Raw genomic sequence first — 22946 nt, 5'->3', positions numbered from 1 at the left:
ATGCTCTCTCTTTCAAAAATAAATAAACACCAAAAACCAAAACAAAAACACACAAAAAAACCCCACTTCAGAGGGTATTACGTTTTATTGTATGAATGTCAAATGTTTTATAGTACTTATCTACTAAATTTTACATGTTCCATTAAATAAACACTAAAGTACACTGGAATTCATAACAGAAGTAACACAAAGAACAGATGCTTGACATATAACCAGTAGGAAACTTATTCCCGATTTATCACCCAGTCCCTTTGGTTAGAAATGCTTCTAGTGTTATGGACACACTTGATCTTCTTTGAAATGTGCCGTCCACCGCTTTTCTGTTTCAGTCACAGTAGCTATAAATAGTTGTTTAAGGATCTCCTTATCTAAATTCCTGCCTGCACACAGAACAAAATAGGGTGTGATTATATCATGCTTATTAAAAGGACAGTTTGCCTATCAATTCCAAATCATGAAATGCTTGGTAATCTTCAGAAATTTACAGAAAGAAAGTAATTAGTGATCCCTTCAACTTTCTATTTCTAGTTAAGTCCCTTAGAACGAAACTGGCATTTCAATTAATTATTTTCTAAACCTGTTTGAAGAAAAGAGTAAAATGCCTACCAAGTTCTTATGAATGTTACCACATCATGAAGACAAATACATTAGTCACAGGGACTCAGACTGGTTAATCTTGCTACAGTTTGGCATATTATATCACTTTCAAATATATATTTGACTGTGCTTTAGAAATTCACCAATTTCACTTACCAATAAGAACCAATCGATTTGTTCTCTCTGTGTCATCTTTCCAGCTCAGTGGGGTCTCCTCCAGGTCATAGAGCTCATGGACACCTTGGACAATCACCTGTTTTAGTTTGTCTTTGATCGACACCAGCCCCTGCTCAGAGAGTGATCAATCAGCCTCAGTTCAAATTCACAGCAGAAAGTGTCATCGGATTATTGCCGTTCCATTTTCAATACAAACCCATAAAGATTCTGTGAAAATTACTTAAATCTAGTTATTTGTGCCTTATGGAAATAGTTTCTTACAGCCTCCGATTTTTAAATTTAAATTTCAAGCATTTGTGTACAATTTAAAAAAAAAATAGTCCCTTTTTGTAATAAAATTAATACACGTATTAGGATATCTGAAAAGTTGAAACAACCAAATGATAAAACATGCATCGAATTCTAGTGATTTTTCTACTTTTAAGGATTTTACCTTGTTTCACAGTCTCAGTGGGACAATTTGAGGAGTTAAAGGATTTGGGTGATAATTTTTCACTGGGTTGCAATAAATGGAGCAGATAATAATGAAATAAAGGAAAAGAAAAATAAATCTATCTGGATACAATTCATTTTATATTGGCTTGCAGAAGTGAAACAAATTATCTGATAAACTGGCTCCTTGAGGATGAAACAATTTCTCTGAAATGATGTTTGTTACACTTATTTGTTATTAACTTAATATACATATTGCAAAACAGTAAGAGACAAACCACTCAAGGTCATTCCCACCACAAAACTGTGGCGTGGTTTTGATGTACTGGTGTATTTTAGGTGTATGTTCTTCATGTTTTCCTTTGCCCAGTTTTGTTTTCTCCTTTTTACACCGGATTTTAATATGTAATAGCTCCTGGGAAAGAATTATCTAAACAGTGTTAGGTTACTTGTAGAAGGACTCTGACCTTCCAGCTGTTACCAGAGTGAACATGTTAAACAAGCTCATCGGTAGAGCCCTGGTCCTCTGCAGCAGGGCGGAGAAGGAAGTCTATGAAGGGAGACTCACAGGGTTGTTGTGACAAGAGGAAGGACAAGGGAAGAACCACAGAGGACGAAGGGCTGCAGAAAAACCGTCACACACCCAGGGACAAAAGCCACGCCAGGACGGTGCGGGATGAGCCACTGAGGTCTGTGGTGAGGTCCGGGCTGCAGCATCAGCGTAAAGGCCTGAAGGGCTGCTTCTGTAGTAACCGCTCCCCATTCAGTAGCAGGGACAGAAGCGGTCACAGACTGAGACACAATCTGCCCGTTAGGATCCTGGACGGAAATGGTGCTACTGTCATCAGAGCAGCAGCTCCAGGATCAGGCTTAGCTCCTGTGGGTGGGAAGGACTTGGGAACAGACTGAGATTCACCCATGGCTCTGAAGCCAGTCCCAGGCAGAGTCAGCACAGGGAGTGAGCACATCTAAACCTGAATGGCTTTTTAAAAAATCTTTAACGTTTCTCTCTTTTTGAGAGACAGAGACAGAGAGACAGAGAGAGACAGAGCATGAGCAGGGGAGGGGCAGAGAGAGAGGGAGACACAGAATCCGAAGCAGTCTCAGGCTCGGAGCTGTCAGCGTGGAGCCCGACGCGGGGCTTGAACCCATGAACTGTGAGATCACGGCCTGAGCTGAAGCCAAACTTCAGCTGAACTTAACCGACTGGGCCACCCAGGTGTCTCCTGAATGGTTTCTTGATAGCGTCAGCCTTCATCATTCTAGTGACCCCAGGAGGTCAGCTGCTAACAGGAAAATCTAGTTACTAACAGTAATAGTAAGTAGTCATAAGAAAACCTTCTGGAAACACGGGAGTAGACTGCTGAGTGGTTAAGCACACCACATAGAACACTGCCCCCTGGAAAAAACACCTTCCATGACATAAATCCCCAAATGCTAAGTAACGTGGATGGGTTTCAAACACAGAGCAAGCTTTCTCCAGGTCTTCTGGAACTCTGTTTACAGTATGACCACTGTTTAGCGTCTGCTACAAGTACAAAGTAACACGGGTTCAGCCGCGGCAAGATTTCTAATGTTACTTCTGTCAGTGAAGCGCTCTTGGAAAATTAAACACAAGAAGACAGTCAGCGTTCCCGAAGGGACCAAGCTGTGTGCCAAGGAAAGGAGAGGTCCAGCGAGTCAAGGTTATCAGCCACATCACTGCTCAGAACAGGAGAGATGTTTCTGAGCGCACAGGCTGTGTGAGCTGCAACGCTACATGCCAGCTATGCGCATAAATCACGCTTTATGCAGTGATTGCCAAAGCTTCTTTTCAGCAATGGAAACACCGAAAAATGAAAACAGACCAAAGTCATTTGTACTAAAACCAGCGCTTCTTCTAAAACCAAATACGGTGTTAAGTAACAGCCAAGAAAGGAAGGGGCCTTTGTCCAAAAGGATGAAAGTGAAAACCACACCGTACCTTTAGCCGTATGACCTCCATGCAGTCACCATCCTTGTTCCTCACATTCTTCTCCCACAGAAGATTCTGGAACAAGTGACATATTTTAATAAGACCAACCATTCCTCCCGGCAACAGCCATGTAACCCAAACAGGTGGTAAGTCATTATCAGTTACATACTGCACTCACCTGAATAAATACATTCAGACTTTCTTCCTTTGCATTTCCTGGTACTTCAAATGTCACTGTAAGAACGCTCTATAAATCAAGAGAGACCATCAATAATGATTTTTTTAAAGTAATGTCATATATTTTTAAAAATCACAAGTTTTAAGATGCAAAGTATATTTACGTTTTAAGACGTTAAATACATTAACCTTTAAGACAGAAACACGTTCATGAACATTTATGTTGCCTAACAACTACATTAGGTGTATCTTTTTCACTGTCTTGCTGAGTTCTGATAGCAGCAATTCATTTTCTGTATTCTGCAGAGTTCATCCGTGGCTTAGTACTTAAACAGAAACTTTCAGAAGAGGATACTCATTGTTTAATGCATTCTTTCCAGGATTCTCAGCATGAAGAGGGAAGGTAATATATATACAGTGTATCGACTATGTTCTAAGCCAGGTACTTTGCCTGGGTCACTTCATTTCATGTTTCATTTACTTGTGACAACAGGCCTGTGGAATAAAGAGAATTATTGACATTTTATAAATTGGAGGAAAGGAGGCTCAGAAAAAATAAACTACTTAGATCCATGAGTAAAACTCAAAAGCAAAAGTGTACTTTCGAAAGTTCTCTGGGAACACCACAAAGGAAAAATTCAGTTTAGCTCTGACCAAGCATATGCCAAAGGGAGAGGAGTATCTGGCCATGAGAATGACAGTATAATGTCACCTTTGGTTGTAGAAGGTTGACATCATTTAGAATGTTGACTTTGACATTTATTTTTCTCCCTGCCCTTGATAAATCTCACTGTCCACTCTAAGGAACCTGAATCTCAAGATTTCCTGGTCACATAATCAAAGTCCAAAGCTCCACTGGCTACTGTGACCCCAAATTTCAACTTCATGATGAAAATACATGAGGGCCAAGCATGACATGATGGAAACACAAATCCCACCTTGCATAATCAGGATAATACACTCAAGCCAAGCTTTAAAACAGGAAGAGAAAACACACTAAAGCACAGCTTTGTATAATTTCCTACAACTGCAACAGTAATTTTATTCACCAACAGAAAATCACATACGCTTATAGTAGGAAATATGAAAAGACCAATTGTTTTTTATACAAACATAGAGAAGAGCTAAAGGTAAGTACTAAAGACCAATCTAAGGACAAAGTATACTGACGTTTACTCTCCACTGTTGCCAGTAACAGGAAAACCAGAAAGCACTTACTTGCTAAATATGAGACAGGAAAGCCAACTAAAATTGACTTAGAATGTCAGATTTTTAGGGGCGCCTGGGTGGCTCAGTCAGTTAAGCATCCAACTCTTGATTTTGGCTCAGGTCACAATCTCACCGTTTGTGAGATTAATCCCCGCGTCAAAGCCCCGCGTCAGGCTCTGTGCTGACAGCGGGGAGCCTGCTGGGATGCTCTCTCTCCCTCTTTCTCTGTCTGTCCTCTGCTCATTCTCTCTCTCTCTCTCTCAAAATAAATTGACATTAAAATTTTTTGAAAAAAAAGATTAAAAAAAGCAATCACTACCAATAATACCAAAAAATCCATATCAAAACTTACAGCACATCATATAGCATATCAAATATGTAGCAAAAGGATGTAAATGAAACATAATTTGTCATTTTCAAAGGAAAGTAGCAAGTGAACCTTCAAAACTGCTTAAAATGTATTTTATTCAAGTTGGAGAACTTGGCTTTTCATATTGAAAAGGTCTCAACATAGAACTCAATAATGCTTTTTTATTCTTAAAGAGCTTCTACTGAGAATGGTTGTTGCTTTTGGCAGGTTAGAAATATGAAAATATTTCTAAGGGGTTCAATTAACTCCAATATGAGATAAAAAGGGTTTTAAAAATTAAGACAGTGCAGATACAGATTTTAGAACTAGATGTTTTCCTGTACCAATAAATCCTCCTCGCAGTGGGCAGACCGTAAAGGAGATGAGATCTGTAAATTCCCAGGGCAGAAGCTGAGGGTCACAACTTGTTATCCCTCCTTTAATTGGCTCTACTAAATAAACTATGCACAGGCTGCCATTTGGGATTTCTTACCTTCCCACCCTCCAATCCCGGGTCCTCCTTACAGGGAGCAAACAAAGGGCCCAGGAAGATAGAGAGCTGCATTAAAGAGGATTCAGGGATTAAACTTTAGGAACATACCTACTATGTCCTAGGTATTACCTACTTCAGACTTCTTCCCAGTTCTAGAGTCGAATCTAAAATTAACTCTCCTTTTCCCAGACACAGAAAGAAGTAGAAAACTGAAGCAATAGGTTCCTCTAGTCAATCCAGGCCTGTTTCCCGTGACTTCTGTCTTACGGCCCCAGCATCAGTCAGTAAGGCTATTCAGACAGGTCTAGTATGAGTCTGTCCGTGATCTATCCCATCTCCACGCCCCCTGCGACCAGCGCAGTGCAGGCCCTCGTCACAGGGGATCTCCCTGCTTGGTCTCCTGACTGTAACTCCAATCCAGCTTGCCTGCCCCTGCCCCACAGCACAGAGCGGTTCCCCGTGCCCGGCCCATCACAGCCCAACACCTTAGCTCAGGATTCCAGCAGGAAGCGGCCACCAGGACGTGTGAGCCAGAGTCCCCCTCTTCTAGAGCATGCTCGCCTGCCCACTTTGAGACATCCGGGTTGCTCTTTCCCTTACTTCTTCCAGTCAAACAAAAATCTACTTCTTGATGTCTTACTCGGAATAGGAGGTGCATCTTTGCAAGGAGTGTTCCTAACTGAAAAGGGGCACAAGGGAACTCTCTTGACGATGGTGGGAATTTGCTGTATTTGTATCTACGAGGGAATTACAGAGATATGTGTTCGTATGCGCCCATGGGCCAACGCACAGGCACAAATGTACATAAAGACACATTGACTTGTACACTAAAAACTTGTATGCTTTACTATACGTTAAAAGAAAAAAAACTGTCCTTCACAAAGCCTCAGACCCGCCAAACCACATGAGACAGACCATCATTACCCTGAATCCCACTCCCCTTTGTCTGAAATATTATATTCTGCCCTCTGTTTATAGATCTAAAGCAGGAGAGTGCATCAGAAAAAAACAAACAGCCATGCTCTATTTACTGGTGAAATGACATACTGTCTGGGAGTTGCTTTAATACACTCTAGCAAGGGCAATGGGTACTCACAGTTTCACTACACTATCCAACTTGACTGTATGTTTGAAATTTTCTGTTTAAAAAATACTCCAGCAAAAGAAGTGCTGGGTAGACAGAGGGCATAAAATCAGCAAATGTTGACAGCCACTGCAACCGGGTCACGTGTACAAAGGGTTCCTTTTGCTGTTCTCTCTACTCTTGTAGATCTTTGTAAAATTTCCACAATAAAATGTTAAAAATATACAGACGCATTAATGTGCACATACCTAAGCCCCAGTCCTGGAGATCGGAGGTGTGGGGACTACGGAGTATTCAATATTAAACGGGGATTCTGACGTTCCCCATTTAAGAATCACGGCTTTCCGCTCTTGTAACAAATATTCCCCAAGCAACCACTGCACACATGCTCCGTGCTAAGCAACGAGGAATCCATATCTGAGGAATGCACAGACTAGTACCAGGAAAGAGCATTTCAACCCACAACCGTAAGGCATCCCACACGCCACGCCGGGTCTGTGTGAGGCACCGCAGGTACAGATTCTGGCCATGATGAGGGATCTCGAAAGCGACTATATCCTTCATTTTTCCCTCCTGAGGACTCCTTGTATGGTCTCCCTCCCCCAGAAAGTCAGTAAGAATATGCCTCCAGTTCATCTTGGTGACTGCTACTGCGTCTTCTAAAAAATTCTACCACCAGAGAGCTGTATTTCTCTCACTCACGCCAAAGACAAGTGTGGATGAGTATGCTGGGACGTTTCTGAGTGAAGGGCGCCACAAGCACGGTAGGACAGGCCCCCATAAATACGAGCCAAAGGGAAGACGAAGCTGCTACTGTGCAGGCCCCGTCACAATGAGTCACGCTGCAAAAAATGCGGGACAGTTTCGAGACAGAGGCGGGAAGAGGTGCACTGCTCCCCCCCTTGCTCTCTCGGTCTGAGATGGAACAAAGCAGTTACCCTAAAGCTGCACCATCTACGACCTGCGTAAAAGGAGGGTGGGGACAGTGAAAACAGGTGACCTTTCTTCCAGGGTCTTCAACACTGGCCTCAGGTGTTTAGAGTGCCTAAAGGAACGACACCTTAAGCACTTCAAATTTACAGTGCTACCTGCAGGCGAAACTCAAAGTCAGTTTTTATTTAAAGAAGCCACACATGCTTTTACCAGACTTGTCCTCGATCTGTTAGTTCAACAGAGTTAAAAGAAGAGGCTGCACAGGGAGCCCCCGGGGAAGCCGTTAAGCACCGATTCCCACCCTTCTGGTGGGAAATATGCTCAGCGACCTGAGAGCGGAGAGGCCAGAAAGCACCTTGTCCTCAGGTTCGAAACAACTGCTTTGAGGACTTCCTATGATGCATTAAGCTAGATGAGATTACCTCAAAAGCACCCAAATTCTGAAAATTATCAACACAGTTCAAAAATGCATTTTTTTAGCAAGAGGAAAATACTACAAATATAATATACATATATAGTAAGACAGTATAATATAGTACATAATAGTAATAGTATGTAATATAGTACATAGTAATAATATAAATGTAGTAACAGTTACAGTATAAAATACAGTATATAGTCATCATATAAGTATAGTCCTAGCGGAACTAATTTAGTTTAAAAAATGCTTAAAATATTTTTTTTAAGACTTTTTTACCTGATCTAGGTGAGGCTGTGTTGTTGGCACATGTTGAAGTTTTTTCTGCAAACTAAAAACAACTGATTATAAATTCAAAGATCAATATACTTCCGATTTAACTTTACGTGTTACTTAGAGACACCGAGCTAAGGAGAGTTTCCACAACTCAATCTATAACATAGTTCCAATTTTAGATGCTGTTTACATGTTCTTACAGAGAGAAGCTAACAGACCCCTTTAAAGATTTTTCCTAAGAACGTACACACATTCAACAAACACACAAAGAGACTCTTAAATACAGAGAACAAACCGGTGGCTGTCAGAGGGGGTGGGGGATGGGTGAAACAGATAAAGGGGATTAAGAGATCTAAGCTTCCAGTTGTAAAATAAGTAAGTCAAGAAGATGAAAAGTAGAGCCCAGGGAATATAGTCCATAATACTGTAGTAACATTGTATAGGACACATGGTGACCACACTTACGGTGAACACCGGGTAATACACAGAACGGCCGACTCAATGGCGGTACCCGTGAAACAAACATTACATTGGATGTTATGCTTCAATAAAAGCAAATGTACAACACGTTCACATCCATACCTATACACACAATACTGAAAAAAACCTAATCTCTGGTGACACTATTTTGTGTGGTTGAATACACCTGTGGATATATTTCTTTTTAATTCCAACAGATCTATCACAGGCCTAGAAAAATACACAGAAGCATTTTACTAATGCTCCAAATTTCATCCACTCGCCCCATGCTCCCTAATGTGAAAACAATGCTGCTGTCTACCTCAAGACAGGTAGAAGGGTCTATTTTTTCCTTTACCGGTGTTTTCCCTTGAATATATCTACTTATTATAAAGTAAGTAGTATCTGGAAATATAAGCCTGCTATATAGTCTGTTACCTGGGACTGGGAAAAACCAGAAAGTCAGAATCTTACAAATGCATTGTTCTGATATGAAAAAGAGCGAGAAGATCAGTGTGGCATAACAAATGATAACCATAACAGCAGCAGCAGACATTTAGACACTGATGGGGGTAGGCTGGGAGGAGGAAAAGGACTTAAAACCTTGCAGATGTTTTGCTTCGCAGAACAGTGAGGGGTAAATTAGTAACAGCAAGTTTAGAAAAGAGGAAAGGATTGTAGGAACGGCTGGAGGGAAATGAGCCTCACTGGAGGGGGTCTCAGCAGAGAAAGTGTCAAATTAAATCCTTCCCAGCTGGTTGGATCCTCCATTTTAGCAACTGAGCACAGGAGAAGTTATGCAAAGGCCTGATCCGCGCAGAGAGGGCATCACGTGAAACAGCCACTCCTTTAAGTGTCACTAATGCATTATCACTGTTCTTAAGCAAGTGTGGAAGGAGATTACCTTTGAAAATGTTTGGAAAATCACATGCTCTTTCTCTATGTTCAATATTTAGTGCTGTTAAAAATAACTGCCAACGACTTGCACAGGAAGGAAAAAGTTCTCCTCGACCCTCTTAGGAGCCTGGCTGGTGTGGAAATCTGATTGCCAAACACAGATTAACAGGCGAAAAGGGTGCAAGTTTATTTATTGTAAGTTTTACGTGACACAGGAGCCTTCACAAAGAAATGAAGAACCAAGGAAATGCTTGTGCCCGAGTGTTTTTATGCTAGGTTTGATAAAGAGTGAAAGGTCATGCAAAGATAGGACAGGACACAGTATGAATCAAGTGGGGTAAACGGGGGAAACTCAGAGGTCTGTTCCTGCACATTGCTCCGAGTGTGCCTTGCTCTTCAGAAAGAAGGCTCCTTTCCTCTGGGCACAGGGAGGGTACCTCTCACGTGAGACTTAGGACTCAACTACTTCAGAAGAAATGGGAGAAAATATTTCCAAATCACGTATCTAATGAGGGGTTAATACCTGGAATACATTAAAAAAAAAAAACTCCCAGCCCAGCCACAACAACAACAACAAAACCACCTGATGAAAAAATGGACCAAGTACTTGAATAGACATTGCTCCACAAATGATCTACAAATGGCCAATGAGCACACGAAAAGACGTTCAGTATCTCCAACCACTAGAGAAATGCAAATCAAAACCACAACAAGTTATCAGCTCACACCCATTAGGACCGCTACTACCTAAAACAACAGAAAACAGCAAGTGTGGACGAGGGTGTGGACAGACCGAACACGTGTGCGCTGCTGGTGGGAAGTGAAAACGGTGCAGCTGCTCTGGAAAACAGTAAGGTTTTCCTCAAAAAATTAAAAATATAAGCACCGTATGACCCAGAAATCCCACTTCTGGGTACGTATCCAAGAGAACTGAAAACAGGAATCTCGAAGAGACATGTGCACACCCACATTCACAGGAGCACTTCTCCCAACGGCCAAGGGGAGAAAGCCGGCTGAACGGCCATCCACGGATGAGTGGGTGAACAAAATGTGGTCCATACGTCTACTGGGGCATTTAGCATCAAAAAGGAAAGAAACCCTGTCACACGCTGCAACATGGATGAACGTTGAGGACTAAGTGAAATAAGCCAGTTACAGTAAGACGAACGCCATATGATTCCACTGCTTTCAGGTATCTAAAGTAGTCAAATTCTTTTTTAAAATTTTTTTTTTTTTTTTTTTTTGAGACAGAGAGAGACAGAGCATGAACAGGGGAGGGGCAGAGAGAGAGGGAGACACAGAATCTGAAACAGGCTCCAGGCTCCGAGCTGTCAGCACAGAGCCCGACGCGGGGCTCGAACTCACGGACCGTGAGATCATGACCTGAGCCGAAGTCGGACGCTTAACCGACCAAGCCACCCAGGCTCCCCTAAAGTAGTCAAATTCTTAAAAACACATCACCGAACGGTGGTGGCCAGGGGCTGTGGGGAAGGGAAAATGGAGAGCTGTCAATCCATAGTTGCAGAGTTTCAGTTTTGCACAACAATGTGAATATACTGAACACTAGTGAATTGTACACTTAAACATAATTAAGATGATTAAAAAAAAAAAGATGCCAATGTCCAGGGAAGAAAGATATGTTCCTCTCCCTTAATAAAGATTCCTCCCAGAGAAATGAACAGGAAAGTGATCCATCACTTCAGGAGAAAGGAGGAACCTGAGAGAATACCCCAAGCTAAATTTTTTTATGTATTTCATGCATTTTCTCATAGAAATAAAGTATTACATACAATAGTTGGTGTACAAATATTAGTGATTGATCTCTAAAGTTAACTACCATTTACACTATAATTTATACAGGAAAATGCATTACGATTTCCAAACATCCAATTGACAAAACTTTCAAGAACATCATTATTAGGAATGATCCCGTATGCCAAAGGAATGACAAGAAGCTTAAATCAAATGTGCAACTGTATAAATCATCCCTGCGTCACAAATGAGTAGAATAAAACGAAATTACAATAAAAGTGAACAAAATAATACAGAAAACATACCTTATTCCAGAAAGACTGTCAAAGGCATGAAGATCTAACACATTAGAGAGATCAACTCTAAAAGGAAGAAATCCAGTATAAACAGTGTGAAATTCTGTGAAATGTATTTAATTAATCAGGAAAAAAAGTCTCTAAGACTCTTGCCAAAAATGTAGACATAAAGTTTAGTCAATATATCATACTATTTTGGGAAACATGTAAAAATGACAAGCAAGGAACAAAAAGCCCGTTGTAAAAAATTTTAACAGAATTTATTCATTAAATTCAAAAAACAGTGAACAGTATAAAATCAAGGCAGAAAATTACTTGATTATTGCTTCAGTGAGCTATAGTTTCCTGTTGGTGGTTTATGTTTGTGGGTTTGACCTGTAATTGTCTTTTCCATCCTGGAAATTTATGAGCCTTTCAAATACATTTTTGCAACCCCCCCCCCCAAAAAAAAATCAGTTGTCGAACTGGAGCTCTTCAAAACAGAGGTTTATTACTCAAAAATGCAATGACAGAAGTGGTAACACAGCACTGCAGTACCTTACCTTTGGAATTTCTGGATTTCTTTTACTTCACTCCCCCCCTTCCATGATATAACAGGTAATATTTTAAGAACAGGAGGAGTCAAACCTAATGTAGAAGTATTCACTCTATGCCCCGAATCTACACCCAAAGAATGTGGTTTGAGATTTCATTTCCTTCAGAACGGGGTTGCCTAGAGACGGAAACTTCCCGTTTGGTGCTCTATCTGAACAAACATTATTAACGGGAATTATTCAGAGGTTATAATTAAGCCCCATTAGGAAAGCAGTGATTCACATCAGAAGAGAGTATCGTATCACAAACAGCAGCATGCGTCTTGGTTTAAATACATAAAAGTCAATTTACAAAGACTACTGAATGAGTTCCAACTTTTACATGAGCCTATAAAACAGCAGAGGACAGTCATTTCTCTATAATCAAAGCTACAATGAAGGAATGTTTAAGGAAAATGACAGCAGTATAAATTTCAAAATGGCTCTAGGAATTGGCCAACCATTCATTAAGTTCTCTCGAGGAGAATGAACCTTGGTCAAACTCAAGATTTTTTTAAAGGGTGCAAACATGTAAGCCCAACCAGCTCCTGTAACGTAGGAGTGACCAGCCTTGCCTGGTTCTCACACCGTCTGCTATAGAGCCATACTTGGGGCAACAGTACTGTTGGATTATGACCACTTACCCTGCCACAGAGCAAACTCCCATCTTACTGACAGAATAATACTCCAAAGTTATATGTTAATAGACTATGACAACATTTCAAATTCTGGACACTCTAGATGAAAAGAATCAGGAAAATCATCAAGGAAAAAAGTAAATGTTCCACGAAGAAATTTCTGAATACTGACTTACTGAAGAGATCAAAGCCTTAACATTAAACATCTTTCCATTTTCACCATGACCGCTGAGCAACTATTTATATTGACAGGTGATAAATGAGTGAAGCTCTCCCCCAAGTCTGTCCTCTTTATCAGGAAACAGCTTAAAGTTTAAAAGTACACCTGCCAATCCTAGGACTATCCGAATCCAGGCATGCTGTGTGAGTACCAAAAATCAGTATTCACGCACCAGTTTCTAAAATAAACTAGTTTCACTCTGACAGTGTTCTTGAGAAACCACGTCACACATTTAGAAAGAATCCTGCCTGATACCCAGAATCCTTTCATATTTCCAAATACACAGGATCAACGCTAGACCTGTACATCTACAGAGAATAGCATCCCCACTGAGGCTGCCTCCACTGAGCCGCTGCCCTCATTCCCGCAGCAGAGCTGGGGGTGCCCAGGTGTGTGCCTCTCTTTTCTGTAGATGTGGGGGGGGGGTACTCGAATAAGGCTGGGGGAGCTCTGCTCTCCTGCCTCGATCAGCACTCCCTCCTTGGCAGGGGCCGTTGGGGAAATAGGGGGCACGGCAGCAGCGTTGGAAGGGAGGGGGGCAAAAAAAAAATCTATAGAGGATACAAAACAATACCAGTCTCTCACTTTATCTCACCAGATTCTGAATGGAGAGTAAAACAGGAAATGTCTAAGATTCCAGACTGGAGTTACCAGGGACCTGCCCCAAATCTAGTACCACCATGAAAAATAAATTCCTTCACTCATCCAATTAGAAAACTAATTTCCATGGCATGAAATATATTTAATTTCCTCCTTTAGAGATAAAAGCATCAGCTATTTCCCAAACAGCAATATACAAAAATAAATAAAAATAGCAAGACGACTGCCATCAGTTTTAATGTGGTGGGAGGGGAGCTGAGCTACGACCCCAGGGTTAGTGTTTATGGTCATCTTTTTGAAGTTCAAGGAGTCTCCTGAACAGGCGCCACCAGCCAATTCCAGATCTATGAACTGTCAAACCCATCCCATAGCTAAGTCCTGAACTCTAGAACTAAATTCCCGAAGGCATTCCCCAGTGGCACCTCAAACTCACTATGAACCTCAACTAATCACCTTTTACCAATCCCCTGCTATCACTACCTCCCCTGGAAGCTGTTCCTCCTTCTATTTCCTTCCTTGGAGAACTGCACCATATTCAATCCTTCTCCCAGAACTTACACTGCTTTCAAAACCTTTCACTAACTCCTTGCTGCCCGCAGAAAAAAGATCCAAACTATGAGTCATGGCATTCAAGACCCTTTGCGGAAAGTTCTCCCTCTCTTCAGTCGCACCTCTTTTTCTCTCTGCCATACAACCATGTGCACTACTCGTTCTAAAATATTCAGGTCTCTGGAATACAACATCTTCCTTATGCCTGGAAAGCCACTGCTACTCTTGTTCATCTGGAAAATTCCTATTCACTCCTCAAGACTCAAGTCAATAATCACCTTCTCAAAATTTCCTGAGTCTTCATCAAGAAGAACTGAGTATTTGTTCCTCAATGTTCCTGTTCTCATAGGACCCTACACATTTACTATTCCTGTTATAGTAATAATATCTAGTATATTGGTTTTTGCTTATTTCCCTCTGTCTTCCCCAAATGATCACCTACCTCAAAGGTAGTTTTTGCCTTACCCGTTCCGTAAATCCCCTACAAGCCAAGAAATGCCTACCAACTAGGAGAAAGTTCAACAGTTTGTTGAATTGATTAACTTATTATTGAACAAGTGGATTTTGGTTTTCCTCTGTTCAGTCTGCTGAAATCTCCCAGATTAAAAAAAAGTCAGAATAAGATAAGAATGGCACTTCTTCTGATCTTCCACTCCTACTTCTGCGGTCTACGTGGCCCATTAGAACCTCCATTTGCCTCGAAGTCAACTCAAGTCTTCCCAATAAGACAATGTTACCCAGGATTCTTATTCCTCAACTTAAATACTCAAGCAAGCCTTTTCTATACATGCACATTATTATCTTGTTATTGTCAGTTTTACTACTATGAGCGTCTGTCAACCACAAAATGCTTGAGGGATCAAAATTTAAAAACAAAGAGACAAGCACAATAAAACAAAACTTCCAACAGTGATTTCAACTATTTTGTTAAAAACCAAATCCCTAGTTTCTAAACCGGGAAGCTCAAGTTGCTATGCTTCCAGGAATTGGAGGAAATATTTAATGTAAGATTCATGACCATGGTGAGGTCTGATCTTCACTGAAAAAGATCCCAATCCAACTTCAGCCCTCACAGCAAGGAAGTACTATTTCAGAAAGTCCCTAGATTCTCAGAGGCAACGGCAAACACAAGACACTGAAGAAACAGACGAAAAAAGGAGATTTTATTCATTTGTTCATTTGTCCATTCCAAGTAATGAAATTTAATCACCGCATGTTTCCTGCTCTATAACATGACAGAACGAATGTCAGAAATGTCATATAAACATCAAAACTGTCACACAATAAACTCTTCAAGATAAAACCTTTATGCAGGACATAAAGGTCTACAATAAAAACCAACAAAAAGAAGAATTATGCACAGCAAATCCAGGGGCCTAGAAAAAGTGATCGGAGAGGTCTATAAATACGAACCACGTAAATGCTACTGTGCAGAAACACAGCTATTTACGGATACGGTTTTTAACAACTTGTGTCAGCTTCGTGTGGGCGTCTGTGTGTCACTCTAACGAAGTGAAAATTGAAGGAGAAAGAAAATAGTAAATAAAAGGCAGGAGGAAGAAGCCAGATGACTGAGGAATGGCTCTGGGACGAGTCAGACGATCAGAGCTGCTCTACGCTGGAATCTGAAATGCAAGAGGCACATTTGGTGCGCGCTCGTCTAGGCCTCCCACTAAGGGCATTCTTCCGCTACCTGTGTCGGAGGACCGGGGGCTTCTGAGGACGCATAGCGAATTAGCTCCCCAGCTGTTCTCATGCATCCAAGCAGCTGCTGCCGCTGCCTCCCGCCTCCAGTAGTCTGTCAGCACCTCTAAGCTCTGCCCCAGCAGACGGGCCTCTCCGCTGAGGCCCCTTATGCAGCTCCGAGGAGACAATGTCTGAAGGCGGGAACGGGCTGGCGCGAGATGGCCTCAGAGCCGCGGGTTCCATCAGCTGCTTGAGCCACTCTTGCTAAAAAAATGAGCTTAACGACATACCCCCGGAAGAAATTTTCTGAAATCCTAAGAGCATTCGGTGGAACACAGAATTTAATCCACTGAAATACACTTCACAGATGTTTCAAGAACACATCTATTTTATAAAGTAATGCACATCTGTATGAACAGAATGAAAAGACAGAAGAACCTACAGGAACTGGAAATCAACATTTTAAAAAAGATGCATTAGGAACTAAAAGGTAAAGCTTCGGTGTATTTTTACACGACAGATTATTTTTGCAACTGTACAAAAAACTAAGCAGTTTTTTAAAACTACTAGGCCTTTTGAGCACCTCAAACTAAGATTCCTAATAGTATACTTTTACAGATTTCTATACCAGTTACTTTTTTGAGCAGTTCTAAGTGTTTTCTTCCTCATTAAGCAAAAGCGCAGTGACACAGCCTTACCATGGCTCGGTAGTCTTAGCTACAAGGAGAAGCAAACATATTAACCAAATATGCCAAACTAATTTCATTCAAAACATTTTGGGGCCCCATTTTTCAAAAATGCACATACATCTTTCTTATAATAGAATCAAGCATATTTATCAATTTCTTAGTAACTACTATGAACTAACATTATTTATTGTTAATATTAGTAACAGCTTTAAAAGTACCTTGATCTTTGTGTTTCTAAAATTTTTCCCAGTCCATTTATTGATCTGAAATAAACATAAAAATGAGGAAGAAAGGGTTAAAAAGAGTACATGTTGAACTTTTTAAAAATCGTTAAGGCACACTGTTTCTAAGACAGGAAGTAAGCATATACGAATATATCTGGAGTGAGAAAAAAAAAAAACAAAACTTACATTTTTTACAGCTTACTATTTCTCTTTCTAATCATAAATCAGGTATATTCCACTTAGGTATTAACACATGATACACAAAAATCTACTGCACAGCTGAAAAACCAGGGGCTACTTAGTGAATTATAAAGAGACCCTTATAAATGATTGAGAAAAATGATTCATACATAGCCAGTACTTCTAACGGTCTCAAAATGAGCGGACCAATCAAAATTTTCACCGATGCTCAATTTTCCACAAGCACACGCTGTGCAAATGGCTCTACACGCGCTGGAAATCAAAACCTGGCTGCGAGGGGCTGTGACCCCAGGCTGTCCTCGGGATCCACAGTGACGCCAAGTCACACAACCAGGTTCGTTCACAGGATAATCTCTCCGGTTCCCTAACTAGAAACTCTACCCACTCCGCCGGTCCTGCCCCTTCTGATGCTACGATGATGAGGTAAGATCTCCTCGCTAAGGGAAAACGTTCAACCAAAATGCTCGCTAAGTCCCTTTCAAAGCACTGTCCACCTGACCCATCTGTCTTTACCCCATCGCCTCCACTGCCCTCAGCGCTACTTGCTTAACACACGTGCCTTCTGTTCTGAGGCAGGTCTCTCTCTCTGCCATGTCACGAAGTTCTCCATCTTCTCTGTATAACCTCGTGGCCACTTCCTCTCAAATATGTCCACTTTCTTCCAACTTCCCAAACTAACGCCCCGTCAGCTGCCAGTCTGCGAGGTACAACGGAGAGTCAAAAGCCAAAAGGGCTGTAACCCACCAAAGCACTTTGTCCAAATTCTTTTCCGGGACTGCCGTACAGGGCAGGCTGGCAACAAGGCTGACAGTCAACACTACTGATGTTAGAAACCCAGCTTTAAATAGTCAACATGGGGACAGAAAAGCCCGGTAGTAATAATCCTTCCTTTGCTGCCAAAAATGTTTGCTGCACGATTTATGTTCTCCTTTCCAGCAACCACAATGATGCAGAGGATTTTGAAAAGAGAAACAAAATTTAGGAGACCGGTGTCAAAAGGAGTAAAGGAAGCAATCTCCATTCACTGCCTTCATCGTTCTAGACTTTTCAAAATTATCAACCATTTTTCTATTTCTTTCATAATGTTATTCACTGCAACTTGAAATTATTATGTAAACTAGGAAAAAAATCTACACTCTGATAACAGTAGCTAACGGAGCACTTACTGTGTGTCAGGTGCTGTGCAAAGTTTTCCAACACTGTCTCACGTAACATTTAAACGAAACTGAATGAAATAGGTATTATTCCTGTTTTAGAGATGAGACTTAAGAATACAACAGGAAACAGACCAATGAGTAGAACCCAACCCGATTCCAAAGTCCATCATCTTAAACGCTATGCATCACTACCTGCCATCCACCTGGAGGCATTATTACAGTTTTTTAGAGTAAAGACTCAGAGGATATTAATATTAAAATAATATAAAATATGCAGAAAATATTAATTTCTTTCTTCTTCCATTATTTTTTTTTAATTTTTTTTTTAACATTTATTTATTTTTGAGACAGAGAGAGACAGAGCATGAGCAGAGGAGGGTCAGAGAGAGAGGGAGACACAGAATCCCAAACAGGTTCCAGGCTCTGAGCTGTCAGCCCAGAGCCCGATGCGGGGCTCAAACTCATGGACCGCGAGATCATGACCTGAGCCGAAGTCGGATGCCCAACCGACTGAGCCACCCAGGCGCCCCTCTTCTTCCATTATTAATCACTGCAGCCAATCTCCTCATGAGCCTTACCTTTACTGATTCCATTTATAACATATTATATGAATTGGTACTAACAGAATCAAAATCCGATCGATGTCAGCAGATTATATCCATTAAAGAGGACTAATAATAAAAGCTACTGAGAGTCTCTTTGCACAAGGCATTTATTAGGTACAAAAAAAAATAATTCAAAGTCCCTGAACTCTAACCTCATTTGAAAAGTCCAAATGACTATTGGATCATTTCACACATATTTGAGTACCGTTCGCATTGTCCTATGTCGACCAACCTTGGCCACGGACACTGAAGATGTTAAGACAAACTGGAAGACAGGCATGTTTAGTTGACAGCCAAGAAGAGAAAGTCAATGAGGGTTCAGGGAAATGAGACCACCTGAGTCAGATGAGACTTCATGGATAAGCAAGGGAGAAAAAAAGGGGAAACCAGGAGGACTCTGGACAATGGGTAACACTGCTTTAAAAAAAAAAAAAATAAAAAAAAAAAAGGAAGGGCGCCTGGGTGGCTCAGTAGGTTAAGCGGCTGACTTCAACTCAGGTCATGATCTCGCCGTTCACGGGTTCGAGCCCCTGCATTGGGTTCTGTGCTGACAGCTCAGAGACTGGAGCCTGCTTCGGATTCTGTGTCTGTCTCTCTTCGCCTCTCCCACGCTCATGCCCTGTCTCCCTCTCTCTCTCTGCCTCTCCCCTGTGCATGCTCTCACTTTCTCTCAAAAATAAATTTAAAAAAACATTAAAAAAATTTTTTTTAAAAAAAGCAAAGAAAAACAGAGACAGTGAAGGAATTCATGGATTGGCAGAGTGACAGTGAGAACATGTAAGAGTAAAGAAAGGATCTGGCAAGATACGTCCATGGGAAAGTAAATCGTCCTCAATAAAGTCAGAACTTCATTCAGGGAAAGAGTCAAAGAGAAGACAGGAAAAGGAGGATGGAGTCAAAAGACCCTGAGTATCAGTCTATGAACTTTGAACTACACTCTGCAAACAATGGGGAGTAATTTTACATGCTACTAGTTATGTTACAGTCAATTAGTCAATAACAATACATGATTCAAACTCAACCTTGATCCTACGTATCTACAGGGCAATAGTTATAGTAAAAATATTTTGTATAGTACACTTTGGATTTGTAGGTAGTTCACACTTAAAATGTCATACCTAATGGTTGTTCTTAATTTCTTTAAATCCTCTTCTGAAATCAAGTCTGTTTTATTAATGATGATAATATCTGCCAAAGCAACTTGCCTAAATTAGCAAACAAAGAACAGATGTCAAAAGAGAAATGTTAAGAAATTGAAAACAGAAAGCCCTTTCAGATCAAATATTCGTTAAGAACTATATAGTACTCTATATAGTAACTGAATTTACTCCTAACCTATTGATCATTCTTCAAATGGATAAATGTATCCATCACTATATAAATTCAGGATTCTCATTTATTCATTCAAAAAATATTTACTAAGTGCTCTCACGTGTGACTCTGAAACTACAAATGTAAGTCCCCAAAAGTATGCAATCAAGGATGATTTTCAACTCATAATTTTCTTTGTAAAGCAATGTATACAATTCAGATATTCAATATGGTAAAACATGGACAGTCTACTGACTAAAATATTCCATGTAACAGTTACCATGATTTTCAAAGAAACAGAAGACATTCACTTAACATCAACACTAAACAGTTTTTTTAAAACTACTCTTCAGGAGATACAACAGGATCCTGAGCAAATATCTTCATCATTACAAATATGTATTTTCTCTGTAAAACAGATACACAGAAATTCAAGTTAAAGAATCCCATTGGCAAAATGCTAGAGAACAAAATAGCTTACTATAATCAGAAGTAGCAGAACTGAGGATTCTTTAAACTGTCCTCAATTCTTCAGGCAGTTTTAATCACTATAATATTTTTTCCCAATTCGAGTTTCACGCTACTTGAAGACACAGCCAATTGTTTCAAAAAACATCGTCAAATTCTCAAAAATAAACTAACTTCAATTCACTGAAAAAAGCAAGTTTCAACAGTATGTACATCACAATTCCTTTTTTGTTTAAGTGAGTGTTCTATGAATAAAGATTTAATGTGGACGTCTCAAAAGACAAACAGTTACAATCTTTAAATTGGAGGCCTTCTACGTTTAACTTTATTTTGGCTTTTATGACACTTCACTATTTCCTATCTGGCTTATTTACATTTGCTATAATAAACATATTTTAGCGAGGAAAACGGTTACAAAAATGTTTGTTCAGTCTAACCTGAATCACACCTATACACCAAATGCAGTGTTTAGGCAGGATTACAGAACCACAGAGTACCATATTCCAAAACGACAGGGAGTGAACTGCCTGCCTGCAGTCTATTACTGATGTCTGCCTCACCCTAGCAAATCTCAGGGAGCCCCTCTCTTAGACTCAGCAGCCCACTTAGCAGCTATGGTCTATCCCAGAGTCTTTTTCCCGTTAGCGAGAATATGCTCAGGGGAGGCAAACTAATTCAAATATTTCTAAGTCTAAAGACAACCCAATTAGGAACATACAGGTGTTTAAATAAAAAAAAGTTCTAAATGCCAACTGAAACTATTCCCGCATCTGTCCCTCTGTTGTTGTTGTAACAGTAAACATGTGACTCAGATGAATCACTATTCAAGACCGTAGTAAGTCAGCCAGCTCTTTTCTCCACAATCATTTTCGATCCCCATGAAATTGTAAAAGAACAACAAAAACAGTTTTAAATGTTCCCTTTTCCCTAGCTCCTCTCAAAGAACTGCTGTGCCCGATACTCATTTTATGCTACAATAAAAAAAAAGTCTTAAACAAAATTTTAGTCATTAGACCATTATAAATAGTTAGCAATAATTCAATTATAGGAAAAAAGATAACAAATTTGCCTTGACTATGTTTTTATATTTCTTAGTCTGGTTTTGGTTTTCACAATAATTTTCTCTCCTCAATCAGCCAGGAATCAATATATACTTTAAATATGAATACCTAGAAGCTTCATTGATAAGGCCATCAGGTTTTTCTTCTTCTAAATGCTAAACAAAAACAAAGTTTGAAAAAAGTTACTGAGGTATAACACAAATTCTAATGTCAACACAAGGAATTTTACTTTGGCGAATCCCTTCTTGCTTCTAATGCAGACTTCAGCAAGTTCTATGACTAAATACACAAATGCAGAATTAACTTTTCTAACTGAAAGCATTTTATTCCCCATTTGTGTTATCCTATAGTAAACCTGAGGGGGGTTCTTTTGGGAGGGGACAGGACTTAAATTTTGTTCCCCTGACATCTCCTTTTTCCAAGGAAAACCCTCCAGATTTAAATCATGTCAATAAAAACAAAGAACATTACAGTTCAAATTTTAGGCATTTTCTTTTTTATAAAACTGTTTTTGTTCTAAATAGTCTTTATTATTTATATTTTTAAAAAAAGAGATAACTACTGAAATAACACTTTCTTAAAATCTAATATACTTCCCTCCATTCCAATCCCACACCCCACCCACCCCCGGCCGAATCATACACAATATGGGCTCAGTACTGGGCCCTTCATATTCCCTAGAAACAAAAAAGCTGTGGGAAGGACACAGCCCCAGTTCTAGCCTAAAGACAGTTTCTCATTTACAGAAACCCACACCTGAGTGATCTGGCCCCACAGTTTAAACATTTCTTTTGCTGACTTCTGCAGAGTCAAGCTAGCTCCAAAAAAAATATTTTGACCTTGACTTAGGAGCGAGCCCACCAGGTAGTTTTCATCACTCTGGAAGCAGTTACCATTTTTCCATAATCCTACTTAAAACCCTAAAGGCATCAATGCCATAAGGTTCATCTCTGCAAAATGTTCTACCTTCATTATTTTAACCCTCAACAGATTCTCCTTCTCACAATAAGAAGCTGCCTACTGAGGTCGGAAGCAATTTGATTATATTAATGTTCTTTGTATTTGAAATCAAACTTCACAAATTCTTACCTTCTTTTAAATAGTCTCACTCATCCTTCATAATAATCATAGAAAATGGCTATTCTACTCCTTTTATAAAAGAAGAGACTAAATTTACTACCGTCACTGTCACAGGATACCCTATTATAGGGATATTTTTCAAAAATTGAAAACACGCTCAATAGAAGTAAACTGAACATAATTTTAAAAACTTCTGAAAGCTTTTCATGTCATATGAAATCAATCTTGTATACAGATGTTACATAAATGTTAACAATCGCATAAGAGTATACTCATAAAGACCACCTAAAAATTACATTCAAAATTGTATTATTATTATTATTATTATTATTATTAAAATACTGTATCAAAAACTGTTCCTTGACAAGAGACAAAGTTTACT

At 40.0% G+C, this 22946-nt stretch overlaps 1 protein-coding gene across 5 annotated transcripts in view; it reads right to left on the bottom strand.

The window, feature by feature from the left end:
• Window positions 1-66: 66 nt before the first annotated feature.
• The window catches only part of LOC124528198 (putative COBW domain-containing protein 7), a 79937-nt gene continuing 57057 nt past the window's right edge, over window positions 67-22946 (bottom strand). For all 5 annotated transcript variants that reach the window (XM_047101675.1, XM_047101667.1, XM_047101659.1 and 2 more), the window contains 9 exons: window positions 21593-21639; window positions 19763-19849; window positions 16676-16720; window positions 11513-11569; window positions 8103-8154; window positions 3339-3407; window positions 3170-3235; window positions 754-883; window positions 67-380 (listed from right to left, as the gene is read on the bottom strand). In XM_047101675.1, coding sequence (XP_046957631.1) covers window positions 274-380; window positions 754-883; window positions 3170-3235; window positions 3339-3407; window positions 8103-8154; window positions 11513-11569; window positions 16676-16720; window positions 19763-19849; window positions 21593-21639 — 660 coding nt within the window. In that variant the 3' untranslated portion in view covers window positions 67-273. The remainder of the gene's footprint in view (window positions 381-753; window positions 884-3169; window positions 3236-3338; window positions 3408-8102; window positions 8155-11512; window positions 11570-16675; window positions 16721-19762; window positions 19850-21592; window positions 21640-22946) is intronic.

The sequence above is a fragment of the Lynx rufus genome, unplaced genomic scaffold, assembly GCF_022079265.1.
Source record: "Lynx rufus isolate CCGP_SWC_20201006 ecotype Redwood Valley unplaced genomic scaffold, mLynRuf1.p SCAF_10, whole genome shotgun sequence".
Lineage (NCBI taxonomy): Eukaryota > Metazoa > Chordata > Mammalia > Carnivora > Felidae > Lynx > Lynx rufus.
This window is presented reverse-complemented; position numbering and strand designations above follow the sequence as displayed.